We start from the raw sequence: 26411 nt of genomic DNA, 5'->3' as shown, positions 1-26411 counted from the left end.
GTACCGAATTCTTGGCTAATGCTAGCATATATAGGCCAGAAAAAAAAAGTTCTCCAAGATAATACTTCTGAGCACAGAACAGGGGTCAGTAATCAGACCATAGCCTTGATATTCAGAGATACTGAGATACAACAGATTCCCTAGGTCTTTCTGAAAAGCAGGGCCCATGTTCCTAAAAACATCTCTAGCTGCAAACTTCCTTTTCCATACAAAATTACTTGAATTGCTTTCTTATTTTTAATTCTTTAGAGAAAGCAATGGCTATTTACACTTGCTATCCGGATATTCATATCAGGAATTCAACTAATTATGCATGCACAATCATCAAATGGTGCAGAGAATGCTCACACATGCTGAAGAGAATACAACTCTGTAATATGGGAAGCAATTGTAATGTCAAAGATTTATCAGTTAGCTAAGGACACTACAGTCCAAGTTACAGAATACTGAATAAAGAAATAAAAAGGATAAAAAAAAAGGTGTTAGTATTTAAAACCAAAATTAGTTAATATAAAATAAGATTAATGAAAACTTTAATGGGTAAATTATTTTCAAATATTTTATTTAGAGAACTATGAACTATTTTCTCATAATGCCCTTTACATAGTTACATCTATAGAAAGCTAGTTGAGTGAAAGCAAAAAAACGTAGCATTAAAAGAAATTTCCATCAGAAATGATTGGTTTAGCTACAAAAGTAAACCAAACACAAACATTAAATCAAAGAGAGCATTACAGAAATATTTACCTTATCAAATAGAAATTCAGTGTCAGAATTTGGTGTTTAGGGTTGCTTTGTGAATGTGGGAAAATACAGTATGCAGAAAGTGAATGGAGCACTACAGCTCTTCATTTCTGTCTGGAGTTGTCAGTACAATGTAAACAGAGCATTTCTAATTATATCCTCAAATTAACAGATCATAAGTAATTGAGCCAGGAGTGGGGGAAACTAGACTAGATTTCTACAGGTTTGGCAGTCACTAACTCTTTACAGGCTGCCATAGATGCGTTTAATTACATCAGCCTCTTCCTTGTCCAGGATGCCCTTGTCCACATAAGCATCAGCTTGCTGATCAATGAAATCTCTCAGCTTTGAAAGATCATAGTCTGCAAAACAAGAATTCATTTGCACAGTGAGTCATTGCCATTATACCGCTTCACCTAAGAAACAATGTCATTGTAAAGCTTATCCAACCAATGCACTTAATCAAACTTGAAGAGAATTCTCTCTAAGTGCAATTTGTGAAAACATTAAAAAACCCAAAACAGCTACACAAAGTCTTTTTACACACCATGGTGCTTTTATTGTCCAAGAGGAATAATCATCTCTTGGTCTTGATTGATTGCTGTCAAATGCTAAAGCAAGAATATTTTCTGGTCCAGGGATTTGATGTTCTAGTCTGCATAGCAAAAGCTGCTGTGCCCTATTATTTTCACAACTGCCTTGGAATCAAAAGAAAGCATTAAATGGACTATTTCCAGTTGAAATCCCAGTAAAATTCCTACTTATTACAACTGTAGTGGAAATTCATGAAAGCAACTCTCTGAAAATAGATCAAAATAATACAGTTATTTACCTTGATACAGAACATAATATTCTGGTTTGAAAACTACTGGAGTGAGCAGCCTTTGTGACAGTGTTAGTGTCAGTTTTTGACAATCTTCCTCTGTCAATCTGCAACAGAGTGCTGAAAGATCCTTCCTCCTTTTCCAATAGATGACTGCATCTATGCAGCCTGATTCACACTATATGCATTAAACAGACTTTTCCTATGCTGGAAAACATTGCTATTTTCCATGAAAAAAATTCTACTACAAAGAAATTTTTCAAATAACATAGGAAGGTAACCTATTGTGTAGTTGTGACTCTAGTAGCAGATTCAGTATATTCACATATAAACACAATAAAGTTTCAGTTATATAATTAGCTGCATAAATGTAAAGCTTAATTTGTTAGAACCAGAAGAAGAACATCAATGTTTTAAGGGTTCATACTAAGTTAAATGAATTAGTTTCTTTTACAAGAATGAATACATTCTGAATTTTTCAACATAAATTACATGTTCCACAGACAGTGCCTTCAGAATACATTAGAACTGGTTTTGCAATGTCCAATGTATAACATCACACAGAAATACATGGAACAACCTTCTTTCAAACTCTGCATTCTTAACAAAATAGACAATAATGAATTTGTGGTTCTTTAGGTTTCAAAAATTGACCAAAATGGGATAGAAATAGAAAGATATTAAGAAGCAAATTGATACTTGTGATCATTTTTGTAACAACATAAGGCAATTTCAAATGAGTAATACAGAAAATTGATATTCAACACTCCCCCATCCCGCAGAGGTGTTCTCTCCATATCTGAGTTAGCAGGAATTTTGCCATTTGCTGTACTGAGGAGATAATTTCTTGTCTGGTCTGTTACTGTCATTACTTAAGAGAATGTAACCTGCTTGTGTCTCCATCCTGTATGAGTAATAGGAACAAATAGTACTGAGCAATTTCATAATTGGGATGAGAGATTTCATTCATGTTGACAAAATGAGGGTCTCCAGTGAAAGATACCAAGGAATAGAAATGAAAGAACACCAAATACTAAATTAATTTAATGTCCACATTTTTCACATGAAAATCTCTGTGCTTATTTTACTTCTAGAACACTGTTTCTAACTCTAAGATTATTATGTGGAGATGTGAAGGTTTAATTACTAAACAACCTGTATGGGATTACAACCATTATGATATTATCTAATTCACGCTAATTTGTATATCTCACAGCAATTTAAATTGTTTTTTTTCTAGAAATTGATAACTGCCAATTTCTAATACTCATTTAGAATCTATTGTAATTAGAAAAATCAGCTTTGGATGCTGATTCACTGCAACAGCTGCAGCATTACATGGAGCTGTGAAACAGCTCCAGTAAATGAAGTGAGCTCTTATTTGCATATTCAGATCAAGCCATTTGCCATTGAAATTAATGACAGGATTCACTTTCATTTCTAAATGGCTGCTGTTAGTGTTATGCAGCTCTGAACTACCTAAGTATATGTTGAACAATCCACACACGCTCTTTGCATGCATCGGTTAAATGCTCTGTTCTGCAATGGTTTCAAGCATCAAGCCATGTCTGTGAGATACGAAGGACAGGCCCACGGACCCTGGAGGTTGTAAACAGGCAAAACAAACTTTGGACACAAAAGGCAATGAGCCCAAAATCTAGGCTTTTGACGTGTTTATCCTTAAATCATCCCAGCCACTCAAGCTAATGAGCTTCCTTAATAAGCAATTGGTACTTCCAAACTGCAGAAATGCAAATCAACATTTCCAGGGTTATTAGTCATAGAATGAATAGTATCTACTGAAATTCATACAAAATGAAAGACCCACACACATTTGCCTGAAGAAAACCTTAACCTCTTCAAGGATATTCAGTGAGTAAACCAATCCATGAGTAGGGCTAGGAAAGTCTGGCCATTTTAATACATGAATTACTTTGAGAATCGCTTTTCTGGCAGCCCCCAGGTGCCAGCTGGAAGTGGAGAAATGATTGATGAGCACAGCAACACCACCTAATCTTGCACTGAAGAAACACTGCAATGCATTCACGGTTAGATAAGCTTACCCTGACTACTTCTTTTAACATCATCCCAGGGGAACTGAATTAGCATTTTACAAAAATAAAGAGTATGAAAAGGCACAATAAAGATGAGGTATCAGAAAGGTAAGAATGCTATTCTAATTTTGTCATAACTTACACTCACTTTAAGGTCTATTTCCATTGCCAAAGGACAATAAAGATATTTTAGAGTAAATGAAAATCCATCTACACAGATATATATATCTTAATGCATTCACAGGCAGATAAAATGCTATTGATCTGCAGTCACAGCCATTTTCAAACTGCAGCAGTGCAGAAGGAAGATTACTACAAAGAGGAACAAGGGGCTGCTCAGGCAGTATGTGTGATACAGAGATATAATCACACATGATGGAGATCTAATTACTATAATGAGTACACTGCTAAACAGAACCATTAATTAAAATTGGCAGGAAAACTCTTGAGCAAATATGTAGGCCTGCTGCTAACTGCCGTCGCTGCCATTGTGTGGAAGCTATTTGAGAGATGGGATTTTTTTTTTATAGTCTTTCCTATTACAGTTTCTGTACAGAAAAATGAATGTCTTGGGCTGTCGGCATGCACTCATCTCTGAAATGGAATTCATACACACTTCAACACACAGAGAGGATGGATAGATTACCCAGGGCTAATCTCATCGCAGATCACCCTCTGCTTGGCTGGTGCAAGAAGGGTCCTTCTTGCCAGGCGCCAGTCATAGCCCAGGGATGGATCCCCTGGCTAGGAACCTTCACTTCCAGAGCAGGCAATGGCAGAACACACAGCCGTGGCAGGGAACAGGGATAGGAGGCTGGTTTTATGTAAGAACTTGAGGGAAAAGATGGAATGGATAAATAAAGATCGGTGAAAAATAAAGGAGAAATCCTGCTGCTGTTCTGTCCCTGCCAGCAGCTCTCATACAGCCCTGCCTCCGAGCAAGAGGCAAATGGTGGGACAGCTGGTGAGCAAACCCCATGCAGCTGCTTCAGTCACTGCTCCCTTCTACACAGCTTTGCATGTGAGAGCTACAAGTCATTCGAGTTGATTTGGGCTGTAATCCAACGTATTACAGTGCTACTGACATAAGTTTGTATCTCAGCTGTTCCTGGCTATAGAACAAGGCTTGTTGCTATCAGTGCAGGCATGCTAGCCAGATGCATGAGCTTCTCTAGACATGTCCAGACATTTCAAATGCCTCTATCTCACCTACAAAGTCATCATTAAACAACATGAAGAGCTAAGAAATGAAGAACTAGACAAAGCGAACACAGCTACCTGGTGACAGGCAGACCACCATGGCTGCGTGGACGGCACATGACTAACTCTCTGATGGTCAGACCCTGTGGGTTTTGTGGCCAGTGGCCATTCAACCCAGTCTGCATTAATCTACCTTAGTTCCCTATTTATGTTCATTGGCTTAACTTTTACATGACCTCTATTATTTAACACCACTAATGATCACTATAATCTAGACAAGCACAGTTTTACATTACTATTTTTTAAGGTACAGCACAATGGTAAGTTATACAACGCAATATAAATTACTTGCTTTTTAATGCATATGGTGCCCACCCCAATGTCAAAGCTTTTTACTTCATACCTTCTTTGTTACCTTGTTTATTGTGTTTTTTCAGCCATTCTATGTTCTTCCTGATTGCTTCCAAATATGCCTCAGATTTCCCTGGAGGAAAGGGTGAGAGAGACATCAAGGACTTACATCAATGATTGATGCAGCTTGCTTAACTGGGTGAAGTTGGTCACAGCTAAGGCAGATTAAAACTATTCTTAGTTTCTGCTTAAAACCTGAGTCCTGTCAAACTCAGTCAGGCAAAATTCCCGCAGATGGTTAGCAGGTGCTGCCTGTTCAAACTTAGGACCATGGCTTTTTTTTATCTTTATATATAACTTTTGGTGGCATCCACCAAAATTGCATATGTGGATTAAAAATAACCTGTAGCTTTTTGATCATCATAATTGTTCAGCAAAGAAAAAGCTGTTGAGATAGCAAGGAATGACTTAACTAGGGCTGAGAGCTTTCAGTATTAAAACTCCTCCATATAGTAGTACTAGCAGCATATAGCAAACCTAAAATTGTGATATTTTGGAAAGGCAACTTGAAATTAGTTACTATTAGTTACTATATTTACTGAGAAAAAGGATGTATTAAAATTACCATGATAGCTCCTTGTTATAGCTGAAATTTAAAGTGCTGGATATTTTTGGACCAGAAACTGTACAGGACAGATTTAGTACAAGGATTACCTAATATGTCCCCTAAGGAAATATTCCAGCAAATGGATTTTGAATTCTTAACTTGGCTGGAGCATTATTGATGTTATGTTCTTACATTTGTCAGGACTAAAAACCTAGTGTGATTAGTGTGTAGAAGGTTACTACTGCCAACTATGCATGCCTGCTCCTGTTAGTAAGGGGATACAGTATTAGATACACCCCCATTTTTGAGCTGGCAGTGCAGTAACTTTACAGTAATTTACTCTCTGAAAGAGCAAGGGCATTGTATGATGAGACAAACAGCTAAATACTGATCCAATTTAAATTTCTAAAAAGCTATTGGGCTGAAGATAAAGGAACCAAACTGATAAGACAAATCTTCAAGAGACAAACAAAATGTGTTATTTATCACTTCCCATGGGTATTGAGATAAATTTTCTTTACTGTGAAATCAGACAGCCATCTTGATCTATTTTCCTCTTCCATGTTGAAATAGATAAGCTGCTGGAAAAAATGCCACCTTCTTTCTGTGAGTGGCTGCACTGCCCACAGATCTGAACCAGGTGATGGATGGATTACAATCTACGGCCATCCTGATTTCTGCAATTCGTTACTGAGCAGCCTGAGTGAAAACACTGCATTCCAAAAAGTATGAGCATCAGACAGCACTGATGCAAAAGAAGCAATTTTGTTTAATCAACTGATTACAAAACATAGATACTTATGCTGGACACTGCAAGAAGAACTCACTGAAAGTTTTCTGCACCAACATTCTCCTTCAAGAGTTCAGCACAATAAGGAGCCACGATGTCCCCTGCAGATTTGTTTTCAGATACATTAGCTGATTTGCACTCAGGTGACTTCAGCCAGCACAGTGTAATTTAGCACGTGACATTATTTGCCATGCTGAGGCATGACAAAAGTAACTGCATGCTATGTTTGTTTAGGGAGACACTAACTCACTGTAATGTTTTCAAAGTTATGTAAAACAGGATAATTACTGAAAACTTTTAACCTCTGGCAGTGGGAAATGTAAATTGTGTCACTGCAGAACTCTCACTGCCTTTCAGTACCAGCTTATTCTAACACCAACTATAGATATCAATGGGCCCACTCAGATTATTGAATATTCTGGCCATCCAAATTCACTGAAAAGCCACAGATGCAAAGAAGCAAAATCTCTCTGCACTACTGCATCAAACTGCATTTCATATTGTTCTAAAAGGGTCTAGGAATTCTGTGAATGTCTGCTCAGCAAGGGATGTAGTGTCATATGTTTAAAACTTGGCAGATACGTACACTCCGAATCAAGCTGTTGTGTGCTGACTCCCAGTGACTATAGACTGAAGATATTTATGCTAACACCTTGGAAAGTCAATACCAAAGAGAGGAAAAGACTGTGATCACTAGGAGCACACATAGTAGGGAAAGAAATGTTCTGTACCTCCGGATTCTCCACTGTTTCCTGCTGCATTTTGTCCTTCAGTTTTTGTAGAATCCTTTGAAACTTCATACTCCTTTTCCATTTTAGCTGCTTCTTCCTTTGTACTGTCTGCTTCTTCACTACTCTTGTCTAAAGAAATAACAAAAGCAAACAATTTTGTATCAAATGTACCAGGAGTATTTCTCAATCCCATCAATACAATCTCAGCAAGTAAAGCATTTTGACTGCTGGTTGAGGAAGAGCTTCACTGGAGCCTTTCTCAAAGTGGTTTTGGAAGGTCATCTGTACCCCAGACCTCTGGGAAGAGGAATATCTCTTTCTGCTCTCACAAACAATAGCAGAATACAGGTGATTGCTATGCAAAGGCACATTTCTTTGTGCAGAGAAAAATTCTATGAAATTTGCATTTGCTACATTCAAAGTTGACAAATAATGCTTTTTCATTATTATTTTAGTATTAAAAAGCACTGCTACAGCTTGCTTTTGTATATGTATAATGTCTGGACACCAGTGAAGAAAAAGAGAATGAATGTATTTCTCAAAGACTGGACAATTAAGTGAAAATTTCTCTCTCATTGTGTGCTTAGACAGCCAAGCCATGGCTTGGTACAGGTCCTTGAGAGACTGTGGCTTTTACAAGCAGGTTGGCTGCTAAAGCAATTAGCATACTTTAAACTGAATAAGTTAAAAAAAGGTGTTATTCCAGGAAGGAAAATTGTAGAGTAAGTACCTGCTGTTAGTTTTGTCCTGGTTTTAGTGGAAGGGTTCTCAAGCTTCTTCTTTGTCTGCTCAGCTATCATTGTATCTAAGTTTTCTAGAAATCAAGGCAAAACCAAACCCCAGTTATTCTTCAATGGATAAGATGCAAAATCCATACTATATTGTCCCCAAAACCAGTCTGAATGGTAATTAGAAATCTCAAAGAACAGCCTTCATCCTTGCCCCTGAACAATTAAGGCAGAGCCAATGCTAAAAGAACAAACAAATAGCTATATAGAATATTGATTAATCTTATTTTAAAAAGTTAACAACTAAATCATGTCAATAAGAGTACCAAATAGTGCCAACATGCATCAAGTCAGTGTGCGTCATATTCCATATTTCAGTCACGTAAGTTACAAAATACAGATGACTCTCTGTAGCAATTTATTCTGATGAAAGCAATGAAAGGCTTTAATTAACTTCACAAAAAAATACAAGACTATGAAATATGTGCTTCAGCCTGGTAGGAAAACACTATCCCAAACTATGCCTATATGTATTGATTTCATATGGTTTATTGTATTAGAAAAATGTCTAGTAAAATGTTTTAAATTATATTTATATGAAATTAGCATGTAAATTGAAGAGATTAAAACAAATATTTTCAAAAGTTGCTGAAGTCAGGCATTTACCTGAAAACCAACTAGACAGCTGTGGCCATGTATACAACTCTAGAAGACTAGAAAATGTATTTCTATGCAAATTTCAGGGCTGAATTAATCTAATTTGAAAGTAAAAGCACCTCTTCATAAAGACTGATGTTTCAGATATAAACATTGTATGCTTATGTGGGAAAAAAGTCCCTTTGATACCAGACTTGGTGTATATTCAAAATAGAGATCACCATACAACCTGACATGTTTCCTCAGTCATATTATGGACACAGTGTAGAATTTCCCTTCCTTTTATCAGCTTTTTAAAGGTTCAGTTAAACATGGATTTAAAATTTCATATATACTATCTTCTTGGTGGATATTTTTGAGAGACTAAGTTTTGAAATTTGTCAAAATTCTTTTTATATAAACAGCTGATATATTCAGTGTGCAATGTGGGAACTGTGGCAGAATAGATATAATAAGGCTAATAATATTTAAAATAATATTTTCTCTAAGTATATTTCTATATATGTATGACTATAAATATATCATCATATTTTCTGTATTTTATCCATCAGCTGGGAGCATTTTTTTCCATTAGAAAGATACTCAGCACTGAAACCTAAGGAGTAGTTTTTTAGCATATTTCTCTTTGTGGCATATAAAGTGGCATAAGCATTTGTGAGACATCACATAATCCTGTCTGCCTGCACCTTCTATATTTTGTTATTTACATAAAATTAAAATGTAAGCAGTATTTGTTGGCACCCTGCCTGATTGCACCCTCTCAATTCTACATCACATGTTTTTTTTGTGAATATTTTCATTTGGTACATATCCCTTTAATGTGATTTCTGACCTTGCCCTATATGCCCTAAACAAAACAGGTCTGGGCTGTGTTACAAGCTGGATCAGACATCCTGGTGAAATAAAAATCAAGCTAGAATTATGGTGGTATTGATGCCCCATTAATCACTTGATCCAAAGCTTATTTAAAGGACCATAAACATCCCCTTCAGTTCATTTTAAGATCCTGTTTTCATCCTGAATCAGTACCATTCTAGTATTTCAACAGGAATATAAGGATTTCTCTGTGCAAGAGACAGTTTTCAGGATAAGATTACACAGTTAAGAGATTAGAAACCCTTTGTAAATTCAAGCAGATAGATTATTGTCCTTCACTAATTCATGCAAATGCAAGAATGTCACTGATTTTGGAGCTTCATCCAGCACATTCTCTTAAATTAGGCTTAATTCTAAGTCTAAACACAGTATTTTAAAAAATAAAAGCATTTAAAATTTTAAAATATTATGCATATGTAAGTGCATTGATTTGTGCCTTTCATGTCCTTCCTTAAAAGTGTCTGCATTTAGGCAGTAAATTTCTATTACCAGAAACAAAAAGACTCCACCACAAGATAGATTTATAACCTTAATATCTTTAGATTTAAAGGTCTGACACTGATGTTTCCAAAAGTTTTTGTTCTGTCGATAGATTGTAGTGTTTAGAAGTTGTATACATATCCACATACAGCATGTGCTACAGCAGGCAGTGGGATTTATACTCCTCCATTATTTATTCATTTCTATAAAGAGCATCAGGAATTGTACAGTTTCTCTGAGTCCTTTGATTTGGGCAACAATTTCATGTGAGTTCACTATCACTCCTTGGTGATCCAGCTCCATGAAGTGTAATAAAATAATGCTGACCACTAATGACCTGGCTTTGCCTCTAAAGCCAGACTGAATACTGTAACCACTGTGCTCCATTTTCAAAGCTTTGTTTTGTCAGTAAGGATGCGCACAAACTTACAAGACAGGCCTTTTAACAGGCACCACATTTTACAGAAGTGGTGAAGTTACTTTGCCAGCTGGATGGCCCATCAACATGGGTCTGAACATTTATAATCAGCTGTATTTCCTGAGTGGTACAGTCCATGTTTGAGGGGCTTGTCTGATGTGCACCCTAGAGGGAATATTGCCAGATAATCCCAGGTCTTCCTGAACAGGATTTATTGCCCTTGCTCCGCTTCAAAATAAATGCTTTAACAGCTGGTATTGTTTCAAAACATGTTTGTACTTGCCATGTGTGGCTAGGCCAGGGCTGAGCAGTGTTTGCTCTGAGTTACACTGATGGAGTGAATCATCTTCTCGATGAGCTGTGCTGGCCAGCAGCTAAGCAACCGCGTGTCCTAGCGCAGGTCTAACAAGGATTGATTACTTTTCCGGTGTCGTTTCCTTAGCAACCCAATTTGCACAGAGGAAGAGCTTAGAAAGGTACTGACCTTTCCACAGAGCTGGCTGCTTATTTGAAATGGCACTAATTAAAACAACAGGACAATAACTACTGAGCTAATGGGAGTGACCTACGCTGGTAAATAGGTCAGTGGCCTGGCGGCAGCTTTCAGCAGAGCAGGATAATCTCATCATCCAAGCAGACACCCGGAGTCACAAGATCTGGTTTCTGCCTTGCCTCACTTTCTAACTTGCTCTTTGATCTGGGATGACTCACTGAAGCATTCATGCTGCAGGAGGACTTCTGTTTTGAGTTGGCTTTCTGAGACATCCTAGGCCCAGTTCCTACACTCTAATAGATGCTCTTAATTCCACCTGAAAATGCAAATTCCCAGCACTTTTGAAACTCTAAAGTCCTTCAAGTTGGGCATCCAAAAATCTGAACACCATTAAACCAGAATGTTTATCTTTACTCTGGGAGAATGTACCATGGTAACACCCTCTAAATCCATGGGAAAAGATACTACATGGATAACTATTAAACACTAAATTACTTTGTTCTTATTAGAGAGGCAGAAACAAACACATTCATCTGAGTATTTAATGGAATCAGTAATGGAAGCCTGACATGTACCTTTCTCAACAGACAGATTCATGGTGTTTTCCAGACTCTTGCAAATTTTCCAGCAAAGGGTTTTTACTTTGCATAATAGTCCTGTACCTGGGAGACAGTTTCAAGTTCCATCCTCATCAAATTGACTGAAGCTGAGATGTCATTAAATTTCCACAGAAAGACCTGCTTTGGTGTTCTGTTTTCATACAGCATAAAAAGACTGTTTATTAAAGAAGAAAAGGGATCATCAAGGTACCTGAGATCACTTTTAACACTAGGTAAAAATTAGTTTACTTAATGAGTTCATACACTCCAACTGCTTCAGCTGGAGAACTTTGTGCTGATGACTGCTTGTGTGAGATGCACATATTTCAGGCATTAAAAAAACACAGTTCTCCTAGAGCTTTTCTGTCTCCTACAGTAGATGATCCTTAAGAGTTAGCAAGGCCATTTTCTGCCTGTGAAAAATCTCTGGACATCTCAGCATTTGCTAGGGACTATTCTATGGGAAGAGCATATCTGATTAATTCTTTGGACAAGTGCATGTCCAGGAACTGTCAATATCCATTGGATTTTCCCCAGTGTAGCCAGAAGCAGAGTTTGACCTTTGGTCAGCTCTAGCTGTATCAAGCATATGCCACATAAACTACTAAAACTGTGAAGAACAAGAGAAATCCCTCCATTGTGGAATTACAGGTGGGTCTCAGCCTTGCAAATCTCCTACTGCTCTCTAACTCCCTGCCTTACATAGGGTGTTTTCTTTCTGAATCTTCCTGTTTGATTTGTTGTGATGGAGTGTCTGAAGCCTAATGCTGCCATGAGGAGTGACATGTCAGATGACAAATCCCAGGTCATGGCATCACTTGTGAAGGGATTACAGGTGAGATGGTCAGAGTGATTTGAAATTCGGACAGCAACAGTATCACTTGGCAATCAGGTTAAAAGCAACTCCAAAAGTAAAATACAATTAAATAGATGTGCTTTGAGGTAAACACAGCTCTGACCAAGTCTCTTTTATCACCCTTATTAAATTGCCTCCTTCACAGGCTATTTCTCAGATTTATCCTTTTAATATTCTACATGCATTTCTTTTGCATTACTGCAGGTCTCTTGGAGCTGTGTTGTGCAGTCCTTTGCTAATCCTTTCCCAACCTGGAGCTGCTCCGTGGCCTGTGCACACATTTTATGTGTTTTTACAGCATTCCCTTTACAAGCATGATGGTTTGGGACTGAAGCAGCACAGAGCTGCCTCTCCTGCAGGAGTGGGATGGAGTTGTAAATGTTCAGTGACACCTTCTTTACCCCACACCCACATAATCATGTCAAATCACAACTGTCTCAGTGCTCAACTGTCAACAGAGAGGCACTGAATTCAAAAAGCTGGGGGGAGGTTTATGGAGCTATTAAATACAGTGAGAAAAAATAAAAGCATTGCCCTCCTTTAGAAACACAAACCACTTGGGAGAATGCAAAACCTAGATTTTCAGGAACCAAGCAATATATTTGTCAAATAAGATAGTATGAGAAGATGGAGATTTCCATTCAGTTGGGAAAACATAGAAGAGGCAGTGAAGGGAAATGGAAGATGAGGCAATATATTTGCAAGAAATAACTACAAACTTAAGCCGTAGATAGAGATAAACAAAGGAATGAACTGTAAAGTATCTGTTTGGATTCTTGAACACAAGATTTGATAGTCATGTAATGTGGTGGGAAAAGCAACTAGTGATATTAAAACTCTTGGATCTCTCCCAAAACATGTCTGAGAAGATTTAGAACCTGTGGATACTGAAAATACTATGCCCTCACATACAGTGTCACCCTCAGGTGATGCCCAGTTTCCTCTAGTGTGTAGTGGTCCTGGTTCTCAAGAACTGTGAGGTCACAGACTTTTCACACCATAGCCACCCATTTGTTTTATTATACAGTGAGTCTAAATGGGGAAAATAGGAGATCTAAGAAATGGGGAAAAAAACACATTCATGTTTTTGTTTAAATGCAGAAGTAGCAAGGGACAGACATGGAGGAGGTTACAGAAAGAACAGATATAAAGGTGCAGTGGGGTCTGCAATCAATATACTTCCTAAATTCCAATCTTGCCTGAGATCTTTACACACTCTCTGTCCCCACATCATTTTATCTTATCTCCATGCAAATTCATCTTTGGTTTAACTATTTACATATACTTTACATAATCACTGCTGCTTCCCAGTATTCACCCTACTCTTGCCATCTGAGGTGTCTCTGATTTCTACTTTTCAGATAAAGTACAGTATACTGGCATCTGTGTGACCCTAGTTCATCTGATTAAAAATAAATAGCAGACAAGAGAGCTGACTGAAATTAAGTAACTCCCACTGGCAGCCATATGCATCACTCACATGATAAACACTGGGTAAGAAAAATCACCAAAAGGAAAATTAGATAGGGAAAATTTGTTAAATTCAATGTTTATGAAGAAAATCTACAGTAGCAACAAGGAGACCTTTGTGGAAAAGTATTTTCAAAACTAAAAAGATGGCATTTTGCAGGAATGGTTTCCTGTATGAAATACTGTCAGTGCCCTTCATTGTCCAGGTCAAAATGAACGAAAGGTCCACATGACACTGTCCATATTCCACTTGTAGCTTCTGGCTCTGCTTTAGCCACACCTTCCCTCATCCTCTGAAATCACAGTCTTCATCAGGGAGCAGCAGCTTATGGTCACAGCAAGGAGAGGAAAGATGATGCCAGTGTGGGCTGTGATCTGCACTTTGCCTCACACTCTTGGCTCTCTGCCTGTTCTTGGCTAACTAAATAAATATCAGGATCAGATCTTCAGCCTGCAGCATCTGTGCTGATGAGAACTTCAGGCATTAGTCACATTATTCAAACAAGTTCACCTCTCCCAAGGAAAGGTCAGATTGTGTCTACTGTGCACTGGCCTACAAAAGGGAAATCATAGAGCTTTGCCTTCATCAGAAGTGGAGCTGTGGAGGTACCAAGAATGAATGCGAGAGGCACAACAGCTATTTCATATTCCTTAGCATGGAGAGGCAGAGACATGTCAAAAATCAACACAGGAGACTTTCTGCCTCTTCTCCTTCCCCTTTCATGCAGCCTCAGTCTGCCTAAAAGGCAGCATTATAGTAAAACAAAATCCCAACTGTTCTTTAGGAAAGGACAAAACTAATGAGTGCTCATATTCCTCAGCAATATTTCCCCATGAACAATCCATCTCCCACTGCTCCTGTGTCCCACAGCTTGGTACTCTTCCCTGTAGTCCACAAAGAACAAATGATATAAGGGTGGAAAAGGTAAACAGAGACATCTGTTCATGGCCATTTCTAACTAACACAATCTCCTACTCAGTCACGGGGGACAGTGTGGCTTCTGACAGTGAGTCAGAGCCAAAGGGAGAAGGTGTGAGAGGTGGCTTTGGTTTGGTCTGCAGAAGAAAGCAGCTGTGACTCAAACACTGCACGCTGATCAGCTGGAATGATTTCTCTATTTCCCTCCTAAATAAAGGGGGATTTGCTCCTCAACCAGTCTGCTGTGGGCTGTTTGTTCTACACTGTGGCTCCAGTAATCTAAATGCTTTACCACAAGGAGGTGAAAGTGGGATCCCTTTCAGAGACAGCAAAGCTACAGAGGTCTTAATTTTCTTCCCAGAAAATTTGCCCTTCTCTTTTCTCCAGTTGTGGAAAATACAGTACTTCTCTATGCAACAGTTGTATCAAGAAATGAAAGTTCCACACAAGGCTACAATGTGCACATAACTAATCTGCATTTTTAGGGTAATAGTTTATTGGGTAACATATCTTTCACTTGGTTGGGGTGGCAATGGATAAATTTGCTACAAATCTAGTCTTGTAAGCAGCACACAGCAGGAGGATATAATGAATCTACTGTATCAAAAGGATTCATACATACACACTGGTGCCTCTTAAGAATTTGTCTGTCATCTCTGAAAACTGTATTTTTTTATGGGTCCAAGCCTCTAATTGCAAACATTTCCTAGAATGGTTCTGAAAATCACTTATTACTTTGGTCTTATTAGTAGGAGATGATTTACAACTGTATCTGAACAAACTGGCAGAAACCAAATGGTTCCTGTTTCTAAGCTGACAACAATATTATTAAAATAAAACTACAGGAAGACTATAGTTTACATAATTACTATAAATAGAGTTTTTTTCAAGATGGTAGCGGACTGATATATATTCATTTTAAAATTAGCTAGATAGTGTGGCATATGCAGGGAAAGCCACTTGTCATGCAAAAAATTCTTTGTGTGGTGTAGATGAAGCTTTTCCTTAAGATTTATCTGGTATGTGATAGATGGCTTTGGTGGAAAGACAATCAGAGTGAATCTCCACCATCACATTACTCAACAGACAGAAGGAAAATGAAGAAAAGTGTGGTATCACTCACAAATTAATATTTAAACTGTACAAGGATCTGTGCAATGCATGCCTTGTTGTACTCTGCTGAAATCAAAGTGAGTTTTGCTATTGGCTCAAACAGTTCTTTTTCTCTTGAAGCACTCAGCACTGGGAAGGATATTGTCCTTTCAGCTGCACATGGAGTATCAGATATTTATGCATCAGTAACAGATATTTATGCAATATAAATGTTATGAATGCTATGAATAACAAAATATTTTATGCTGAATCAGTCCTAACTTTTCTGAAAGCCTCTTGCTGCTTTTCGCTGGTCACTACATGGAACTGTTCCAGTGCTTTCATTCCCCTCTGTCACTGCACCCTTGCCAACAGCAACATCATTTCAGTAACCGTCCCAAGCCCTTCCCAAAACTCAGCCTGTGCCTCTGGCAGGCTGGGGCAAGCAAGAGGAGTTCAGCTGTTTGGGAAGCGCTTGCTGGATGCTGCCAACAAACACAAAGGTGGTTAAGGTAATACTACAGTTGGATCTAATAAACAAGCCACCTGTGCTCCTGAGATCCTGTCATAATCTACTACCTTATGCTTTCTGTACCAAACAATGTTTGTCCACTCTTTTAATTGCAAAAGTGATTTTAAGGCAGCTTTCAATCTTCAGAAGGCAGATAGTCTTTCTAGAGAGATTTCTGAAAGCCTTTGAACAGGCTAGAAGCATATAATGAGGCTTTCACTGCACAGAAGAATTTGCTCCCTGTAACAGTATTCATAGCTAAGAAAGTAGAGTGATAGAAAACTGTGGCATTTTGCCACAGCAAGATAATTATCAAATAAGGTGCACCTCATCTAGATAGAAAACACATTATTTTCTATTTGTTTGTTACAGTCTCTCTTTAATGCTTCCAGAGCTATTCTTTCTGAACACATACTCTAAAAGGTAGGCGTTACTTTTTCTCCCGATTCTTATAACGAATATGCTGGTTTTGGCTTTCTGTATTCTGTTACAGATTATATTTAGCATATGGAAAGCTTTTAGATAAGTATTAAGTATTATAATATTGAATATATGTATTAAAAAATGAACATATTCCTTGTGTTTCCATGTATGTGCTTTTCATTTTTTTCTTTCATGTTCTTCCATTTCTGTGTTTTTCTTGCACCACACTAGACCCTTTGTACTTAAAGCTAAACCAAATAACATCAGTCACTGCTGCAGCAAAACACTTTCCCCTAGAGTAAGATACAATGATGATGATGTAATGCTGTGGTTTCCAAATCCCAAGCCAGCTGTTACTGGTATATGTATTCAAATTCACTGTTTCTGCACCCCTGTGATGGGCAAAAAAGCTGCACCTTGTGACTTGATTCAGTAAATGATTTATTATTTTGAATGCATAATTCAGAGACATAGTTTACGCATGGCTTCAGTCACAGAGTGAGGAAAATTAATTTAGGCAGTTTCCTACTGTAAAAAAATGGAGAGAGGATGTAATCCATCTGCACAGACCCAGTAGGTATTTTCCACCAAGTAGCACAGAATCTGCTCACTGATTAAAGACTGAGGAAACAACAAAAAGCTGCCAATTTTTTACACTGATTCTTCTCTCTGACATTCATACTAATATTCATATTAGTAACTCTGATATTCATACTAATTCCTTTATCTGCTATAAATAAGCACAGCTGTGTATCAATCCCCTAATCCAAACTGCACCAAGGTACCTATCCAGCTATTACAGACTGCAGGACTTTTAGTTGAGTAAGAGTGGCAATAAAACTGCTGCCATGCTTAAGGATAGTGCAGGAAGCTAACATGCTCCTGTGGATGCTCTTCCTCAGTATCTGAGCATATTAGCTCAATAAATGAAGCAATTTCTCAACAGCTAGTCTAAAAAAAGAATACCACAGAAGCAACCTGAGAATCTATGAGAAAGCTTTTTCCACTACAGTAAGTTGCTTTGATGGAGCACAAAATCCATCTCTGCACAAATCACTCATTTGCAAGGCAGAGTCTGGATACATCAATTGACAGTCTTACTTTAAATCCAGTCTAAATCAGACCTCTCAAACTCTTAACCTAATCCTTGCCTTCTGTACTATGCCATCATGGCAATTTGTTTCCAGGGTTACGGTATCTATTTGCTCAAACAAAAGCCAGTGTGAACAACTGCCCTGAATTTTAGCAGGAAAAATACATTCCTAGTGTAATTCCATTATCTGCATGGTCTTGCATCAGGGATGAGTTTAGCTTATTAAGTTTTGCCAATATCTGATCAAGCCATAGTATCTGCATTTCTAGAATGACACTGAAACCACTGTGCTTCAAATCAACCATCTCTTTATGTACATTTTTCTTTAAATTTACTGGCAGACAGAGAAATAAAGAGTTGGACTGCGGCATAAGTTATCCAAATATTCCAAAATTCAAGGAGATTTCTTACAGCAAATAAAGGAATAGCCTTGGTCAGATACATCATGAATTCTTTAGAGAGGAGGTGCAATCATGCACTGAATGTGAGTCATGATTCACTGTATCTTTTGTAGGCAAGTAGTTGATAATCAATCCATACAATCTGTGCAATTACAGTTACAATTGCATCAATCAAGTATCTGCAATGTAGAAAGACCATTGCCAGTCCTTTCTCTGTGACAGGCTGATTTATGAAGCTGAGAAATGGCCCTGATGCAAACAAAAATTTTTCAGACTAATCCAGACCAGAAATACTTCAGAAAAATGAAAGGATTGTGCAGAGTTTGTACAGATGAGCCCTTCTTCTGTAGGTCAGCTTGTTTAACTAGACAGGCTGCCTGCAGTGAATGGATGAGAGTTTGTCAAAGCCAGGAAAAGTGTGTGAACCACAAACCAGGCCATTCCAAATTCCCTCTTCAGGAAATGGTAACGATTTTACAAAACCTGCACAGCCACAGACTCTAAAATGGATCCAGGAAAGAGTGCTTCCAAATCTACTCTTGTGCCAAGATGTAAAACTATTCGTAGATGGAAGGAGTTTTACTTGGTAGACAACATTAGCATTAGGTCCCATCTAGTTCAGCTACCTACAGTGACAGATTAAAGGAGATGAAGTGCTGGAATATTTTTGGGAAATGCAAGTACCTAATCCACTTTAATAGAACAGAGAAAACCCTAATATTCCCCTGACATAAAGTCATTGAAATAAATTGTGCTTCATAGATGTGAAAGTGTACTAATACTCTAAATGCATATCTGATAAATTATCTCTCCTTCATTAGATGGAAATATTAAAGCAGTATGGAATTGAACATTGCTGTAGGGAATGACCAATCATTTAGAAGTGTAGCTTCAGCATTTTCAATGAAAAAATCTGAAACAGGTTTCATAAGAGCAAGGAAGATGAGAAAATAATTATTACTGATGGTAGAGGAAGAACATACTTTTAATAACAGTTGTATAAAGTAGGTACTCTTACCAAGATAGGAAACTCCTTCTTCTGGTGTGATTGTTCCATATTTAACCATCATCTTCACAAAATCAATCAGGGTTTTCATGATAGTTATCAAGGTCTCTTTCTCTTTTGTCTCTGTCTCTGTGTGAGGCAAAACTAGTCAGACATCAGGCAACTTGGAAAAACTGTTCTGCAAACTGCACAAACTTCATGCATAAAGAATGACCTGCTCATTAAAAGGGAAAATGCTATGCTGGATTAGCAATGAGAACTTACATACGTTTCTTTTTAAACTGTTCCTGCAAAGTACAGATGAATATACTTTAAAATATCAGGGGCTGGTTCTTCTTTATAACTTCTTGTCTTGAGGAGCTGTGTCATGGAGGGCCAATGGTATTAATTCCATTTTACAGCTAAGAGCACTAAGCACACAAAGATGGAGTGATCTGACAGTTCAAACTGATGGTCGGAGGGCTGATATAGGTAGAGTTTTCTACAGTCTGTCATTTTTCTTTCATTTGTTTGTGAACTATTTAGTAGATCAGTCTGTATGAAAGAGATCCTTTCTCCTACAAGATCATGGGTTCCATGCCAAAAATATAAAGTGTCCCAAACAAGATTGTTACTGTGCACAAGTCCATTACTTGGGTAGTGGGACAACATAGCATTCATGGCTGGGAGGATCATGACTTCAGAGTAGCATACAAAAAATATTATTTTTTATAAAAATAATCAGGTTTTGCCCACACTTAGCTGCTTCTTAGCTTTTCTTTTTCCACTGTGCTTATGTGCTGAACAATATTACTGCTATTTCTGCATTAGCAGTGTGAAACTCCCCCATCACAGTCACACAAGCTCTCCCCGCCGCCCAGGCCATCGCTGAAGGACCCAACAGAGCCAGGGGCACTGTCAGTCAGGGACAGTCAGAAACATACTCCCAGCCTTGGCAGAGGGCCAGCCACTCTGGAGGGCTGCTGAACAGGCTTTTTATTGCTGCCTGCAATTTAACACACAGCTGTAGGGTGCAACTGAATCCCTCTCCTCCAGCTCGATACAACCTGACAGGTGAACACAAAAAGCAGGAGATGTGCAGCCTGGTTCTGTTTTCTTGATAACCTGTTAAACCCGACATGCCTGCCTGTGTTGTGAGTAGAAAAAGGAGAAGAACTAGCATGCAGAACTGCCATGGGAAAATTAAAAATAACAGGAAGAATATAAAGTTTGTAGATTGAGCAAAATATGCCCTCAGGTTTTTCATTTTAGCTCTCCACTTAGGTGCACATGGGGACAATTTGAAGCAACATTAATGCTCCTGCAGGACAAGGGATCTACAAAATACCACCCTCCCCCCCATCCTTCCATAAGTTAGAGAGTGTGTGTGTGGCTGCAGAGAGTGGGTGTGTGTAGAGGGTGCTGACACAGAGCTGTGGCAAGGAGCCACAATCTTGCCTGCAATAACTGGAAGGCAGTGATGTCCAGCACCGGAATAGGAAGAGACGTGCAGGGCTTTCACTGCAATAAACAGCAAACCTGTGGTTTGTGGAAAGGCTGGGAGGCTCAGACTCATTTACTGGTACCATCAGTGTGAGGATTCTGCTGTGGCTTACTCGTATCTCTGTTGGCTTAGATGACATGGATGTTACTGGAAAGAGCTCTGGAGAAAACCATGTGCCAGTTTTTCATCATGTCCTTACGGGAATGAAAAGAATTCAGGACTCCTGAATCACACAGCACAAGATGGGAAGGGCTGTCTAGGTCACTCTCTCTGCAGTTCTGAGTGCTGTTCCTGACAGTGTTCTGCCATCAAAATCACTAATCAAATTAATTTCTACTGATTTATGCATGGTCTCCTGCGACTAGGGAAGCTGTGGGGAAAAGAGCAGAAGAAAATAGAGAATTTTTTATGACAAGCTCACCTGAGTTAAGACTTTTTAATAACGCATAGAAATTTGGAAAATATTGGAGATCTTCAAAATTATCTTCAGAAGGCAACTCATTTCTTCTTTCAAGCACATTAGATGATGACCACGTGTTATCCAGTGTATCATCAACTTCTCCATTAATGAAACTATCCTGATCAGATTTGCTTGGTGTCTCCACATAAGACATAATAAAAAAAGAAAATGTATATAATCACATTGCTTTTGGTGATAGAGTTAATAGAGCAAAAATTTCTATCACAACCTCATGCCAACATTGCCCTAATTGTAAGGTGAAAGCTATACTATTTTCTCAAAGTTATTTCAATTGACATCTAGCTTAAATTTTGAAGTAACTCATGATTCTTTTTTCTATCAGACAGGATTTCTTTAAGAACACCTCGTTTCCAGATTGGATTAACTATTCCCTAAAGAATGCAGTGCTAGTACCATAAGACAAAATTATTAGCTAAGAAATTACCATTCTTTCCTGTTGCTTTTCTTTTGTATCACTGTCTGCTCTGCTGGCAGGGTAATCAAAATCTTCAGACTCCTTCTCACGATCCTTTGCTTCATTTGCAATTAGCTGTTGTAAAACCTCTGCCACTTCATCTTCCAGGGTATAGGCCTGACTCTCTGTGATCTGTTAAAATATTGGTGCAGAGTACTTACAGAATACTGTGCTTTTTCTAAATCAAACATCAATATGAAATCTGGTATCAATAAGAAAATAGGTTGCTGTAAATGCATTTGCTTCAAAGCTGAGCACAGCCAAATTAAGTGTAATACCTGTATGTGTGCATACATTTATACATATAGATATGTAAACATGCCTACATTTTTAACACTCATATACATATACACATAGAAATACACATCAAATATGTGTACACATAAACCATACCCATTCACACATACAGCCCTCAAACCAAATCTCTTTAACACTTAACACAGTGGAGTGCAGCTTGAAAGATGGAGCTGTAAGTGTGGCACCTCCCTATATGAGTGCCCATATAGAAATACATATGCTCTGCAACACATCTATGGACAGCTGAATAATTACAACAGAACACAGTAATACAGAATGGGAAAAAAGCAAGTAGCTTTCTATGATACCATTAAAATGTTTTCTCTTTGCTTCATAACAGCTGTCACTTGAACAAGAACATGCATCTGTCCCACAGCTCCCTCTGTAACCAGTGGGGTGCAATACCCAGCTGCAAAATCTAGTGCTCAAAAGATAAGGTGAATATTTTAAAATATAAGGATTCCAAATGGTAATGGAGCCATTAAGACATCCAGAGGTCACAGACAAATCCAGTCTTCCTAAAAGTCAGTAATGTAATATATCTTCAACTAGCCAGCAACAGTATGTGTTTGCTGATGGCACTAATTAGCATTAGGTGGATAGGAATGAGTGCAGACCTTTCCCCATTAAGTATAGAAAAGAAATTCATAATAGAAAAGCACTCAGTGAAAATCAGAAGACAAACTAAAGGAAAAATGAGGACAGACATGGGAGGAGTACAATCAGTGAGTGTTTTTTCAACATCAGGAACATTCTGCAGTTTGGCCTATTTTGTTGCAAAGAACAACAATTTTATTGCAGAGCTTAACCAGAAAGCCCCAGGATCTTGAAATTTTCTTAGCCCCCAAGTCCCACTCGCTTCAGACAAAGTGTGCATTCGAGTTGCTTTTTGAAAGAGCATTAATCCAATCCAAAAAGCAGTTGAATGATGATTACCAAGATACTTACTAGCCCCAGATTTAGAAGTTTTGAAACAATCTTGTCAAACACTCCTCTGTCATTTTCCTCATAAATTCTTGCAGCAATTTTTTGAACAATATCTTCAGCAGTCAAAGGAGTGCCATCTAACTGATGAAGGCCATCTGGATCATCTGAAAGGATTACAGTTTTACTGTATGCTGACCCCCCTAACTCATTTCGATTAAACAGCTTAATTAAACAGTAAAAAATTTCTGCCCATATCTTTTTCTCTTCAGAACAAAACTGCATTTTTAGACACATTAGGAATATACTTTGATACACACTTTGCAAGCCATTAAATCAGTCACAGGGAAAAGTTCTTTGTGTCAATTTTCCACATCTGAAAAATGTCTTTCTGACTGGCTCTTCTGAAGGAGCAAAGATGAACTTTAGGAGCTTACTCTCCTGTTTATAGAAAATATTGGTAGAATTTCCATATCCACTTATCTGTGTCTTCCTTTTCATTGTATGGTCACTTAGATCAAAACAGTTCATGAAAAATAGCACACAATCTTGTTTGAATTTCAGCAAATTACCTTTTAATTATGTAATTGTTACCTACGGAAAATAAGATCATTGTGACAATGGGAAAGGGAATATGAGTGAGCTTTGGTCTGTGATCAGCATACTTTGGTATAATTAAAAATATCCTGAGCTAAATGCTGCTTACAATTCTCAGAGGAGTCACTTAAACTACAAGTCAATTAACTACTACTGTAGCAAAGGCAAGCATTCTTTGGTCTTTAGTAATTTCTTCTAGGTTTGTGATTATGAGAATTATCTAAAACTGCACCTAATATTTGTTATAAATATATGTGATTTAGCTGCATATAGCAACGCTTCTTTCTCACAAACCAGAATAAATATATTTTCATTCAAAAATATGTCCCATTTTCCTTCCATCAAATCTAAATTGCTAAAAAACATTACAAATTACACAATTAGACTTTCCTCCATGGAAGTCTATTAAAATCAAGAGCAATTCTTTTGTACTGTGTTCCAAAAACCTAACTGTGATACATCAATCTTCCACAATTGAAAATAATTGAAACTGCATTCCAGTAACAAATAGATCTCCTGTTTAGTGGTGAACACAACATTCATGAAGGCAATCGGTTTGCAAGAGAAATCTAACCTAGAAGTCACTGAAAGATGATTATGGAATACCTTGGAATTTATAATCCAGCCCGCTTTTAGTGGAGTCATAGTCATCCACAAGCCTGCGGCTCTTGGTGGAGTCTGCATCATCAATGGCCAGTTGCTGTTCGTACAAAGAGCTTCTAATTGACTCCCTCTCCTTCTCATTCCTTTCTCTTTCTGCTACTGATTTGAGCAGGTTCAGGTCATCAACAAAGGAATAATTCCTGAACTCTGGTTTATTTTCTGGAAAATGTATCAATATTAATATCAACATAACATAAAATCTTATACCTCTTTGACTGCCATTATGAATATTGCTATAAAACCAGGAAAGATATATTTACCTGTGGGAGTTATTTTCCTATTCTTGTCTGCCTCAGCTTCAGCAATCTAAAATGCAAAAATAAAGCAAACAAAACAGCAAACAGGTAGAAGGAACAAAATGTGATCTCTTTATTTATCAGCAGAGAGTTTAATGCCTGATTTTCACTCTCAGTAAGAAGTTTGCCTGAATAAGTAGAACAGAAATAAGCACTGGACACTTTCATCAGTACCACCCATCCTCTGATCAGAACCAGACATTATGAGAAGCTGCAACAGACTTTCCATTTTAAGATAAATGCCAGTTATATTTTCCTTCTTCATTCCAAGCTCATGCTATATTCCCACAGGATGTCAGTAGAAAGGGTTGTCACCTTTGTGAGCTGTTTGAGCTAATGAGCTGCTTTTAGAATGCTGGACAGTGAAAGTCTATATGCCAATTTTCAAAAAATATTGAAACCCTATTTTGTATCTAACCCCACCAATAATCACTTTACTGATAAATCTTTTTTTTACCCATTCATGATATTCATAGATCCAGTACCTGAAAGGCTAAAAATACTTCTAGGAATTCGGTAAAAAAAAAAAGGAATATTTTTTATTTCACTCACCTGTTCCTCCAAAGGTCTTTCTACACTTAATTGTCTGTTGTGTATAGCTTTATCTAGAATAAACATACACACACATATATACAGTTATATGATACATGCAACTACAAAGAGACAGCACATTTTTTCTTAATTTATAGTTTTCTCCCATAAAACATGGTGTCTTAAATAGGATGCCAACTGCTAGCTCTTGAAAAAAGAATTTCAGTGTTCCTAGAGGAATCAGAGCACAATAAAAAAAGTCAAACCTTTAAACAAAACATGATTGGGGCAGAGGGAGAGGTTCTGCAGAAGACAGAAATACAGATATAGACTCAGCAACCTCTTTCTGATCGGAAAACTCACGAATTGGGGAAAAAAGTGCTGGAGGAGATTGACTAAAATAGCAATAATCGGATTCGCACAGCCAAGAGATTAAAAATCTCTTCCATCCAGAATACCGCGGGAGACCGGGAGCGAGCAAAGTCTTGTGCAGACAGTGCTGTAGAACGGATGAAAACATTGCTTGAAAAGACTGAAAAAATTCAGAGCTTTTCCCTCTACCAGCACCTATCCCTCCACTTCAACATTAGATCGCAGCTTCAGCGATCGGCGTCTTGCACCAGGAATATCGTTGCTTTAGAATCTCATTGCTTTTAGCCAAGCGGAGGGAAAGTTTTTACCATCCTCTATCTGTACCCCGCAGAACTTTCCCCATCCGCGGCAGACGGCGAGGAGGCTCCGGGCCGGGCGCTTACCTGTGCCCGCGGGTTTGGGGAAGCCGTGCCCCCGGCTCGCCAGCAGCGCCAGCAGCTGCAGCGCGACCGCCAGCCCGAGGAACATGGTGCGGCCGCGCAGCCCCGCGCCGGGGCCCGCCACCGGCCCGCCGGGCGCTGTCCGGCCCGCGGTGCTGAAGCTCGGGAAAGCCGCTGCCCGGGGCTCGGCCCCTCGTCCCCGCGCCCGCAGAAATGGTCGAGCCCGGCCCCGGCGGCGGCCCCGGGCACGGGGAGGAGCGGGGGGCGGGCCGGGCCCGGAGCATGCGCGGGCCTCGCTCCGCGGGCGCGGCGGCCGGGCCGGGGCCCAGGGACGGCTGCGGAGCGGGCCCGGCACCGCCAGCCGGGGCTCCGCTCACCGCACGGCTGAGCGGGCAGCGGCTGTGAATCACTGCCTGTCACCTGCTCACAGCCTCTCCGCGGGGCTGAACAACACTGCAAAGGCACAGGCGTCGGTGACTCCTTACGGCAAAGAGAGGACGGGCAAAGTTTAATTATAGCACATCCTGCTCTTTAAAATTTAGGATTTAAAAAAGCAGTGGCACAAATGACAATAAGCATGTAAGCTATTTCTGAAGGTTTCCAATATTAAA

General features: G+C 38.7%; 1 protein-coding gene across 2 annotated transcripts; it reads right to left on the bottom strand.

Annotated features, from left to right (window-relative positions):
* Positions 1-545: 545 nt before the first annotated feature.
* Positions 546-26049, bottom strand: SCG3 (secretogranin III). 2 transcript variants are annotated; one of them, XM_023934028.2, is made up of 12 exons: positions 25804-26049; positions 25070-25122; positions 24482-24527; positions 24165-24380; positions 22986-23128; positions 21711-21872; positions 21227-21404; positions 19335-19451; positions 8031-8114; positions 7301-7429; positions 5237-5305; positions 546-1106 (listed from the first exon to the last, which is right to left on the bottom strand). In XM_023934028.2, exons 1-12 carry the CDS (start codon positions 25886-25888, stop codon positions 988-990), a joined length of 1401 nt encoding a protein of 466 aa, XP_023789796.2. In that variant the 5' UTR covers positions 25889-26049; the 3' UTR covers positions 546-987. The 2 variants fall into 2 exon arrangements, with proteins under 2 accessions (XP_023789796.2, XP_023789795.2); XM_023934027.2 differs by having other exon boundaries at positions 5225-5305; positions 25804-26037.
* Between the last annotated feature and the right edge of the window lie 362 nt (positions 26050-26411).

Source organism: Cyanistes caeruleus, chromosome 13, assembly GCF_971803275.1.
Source record: "Cyanistes caeruleus chromosome 13, bCyaCae1.hap1.1, whole genome shotgun sequence".
Classification (NCBI taxonomy): domain Eukaryota; kingdom Metazoa; phylum Chordata; class Aves; order Passeriformes; family Paridae; genus Cyanistes; species Cyanistes caeruleus.
Note: the sequence above shows the minus strand (reverse complement) of the source record. Positions and strands in the feature narration are given on the sequence as shown.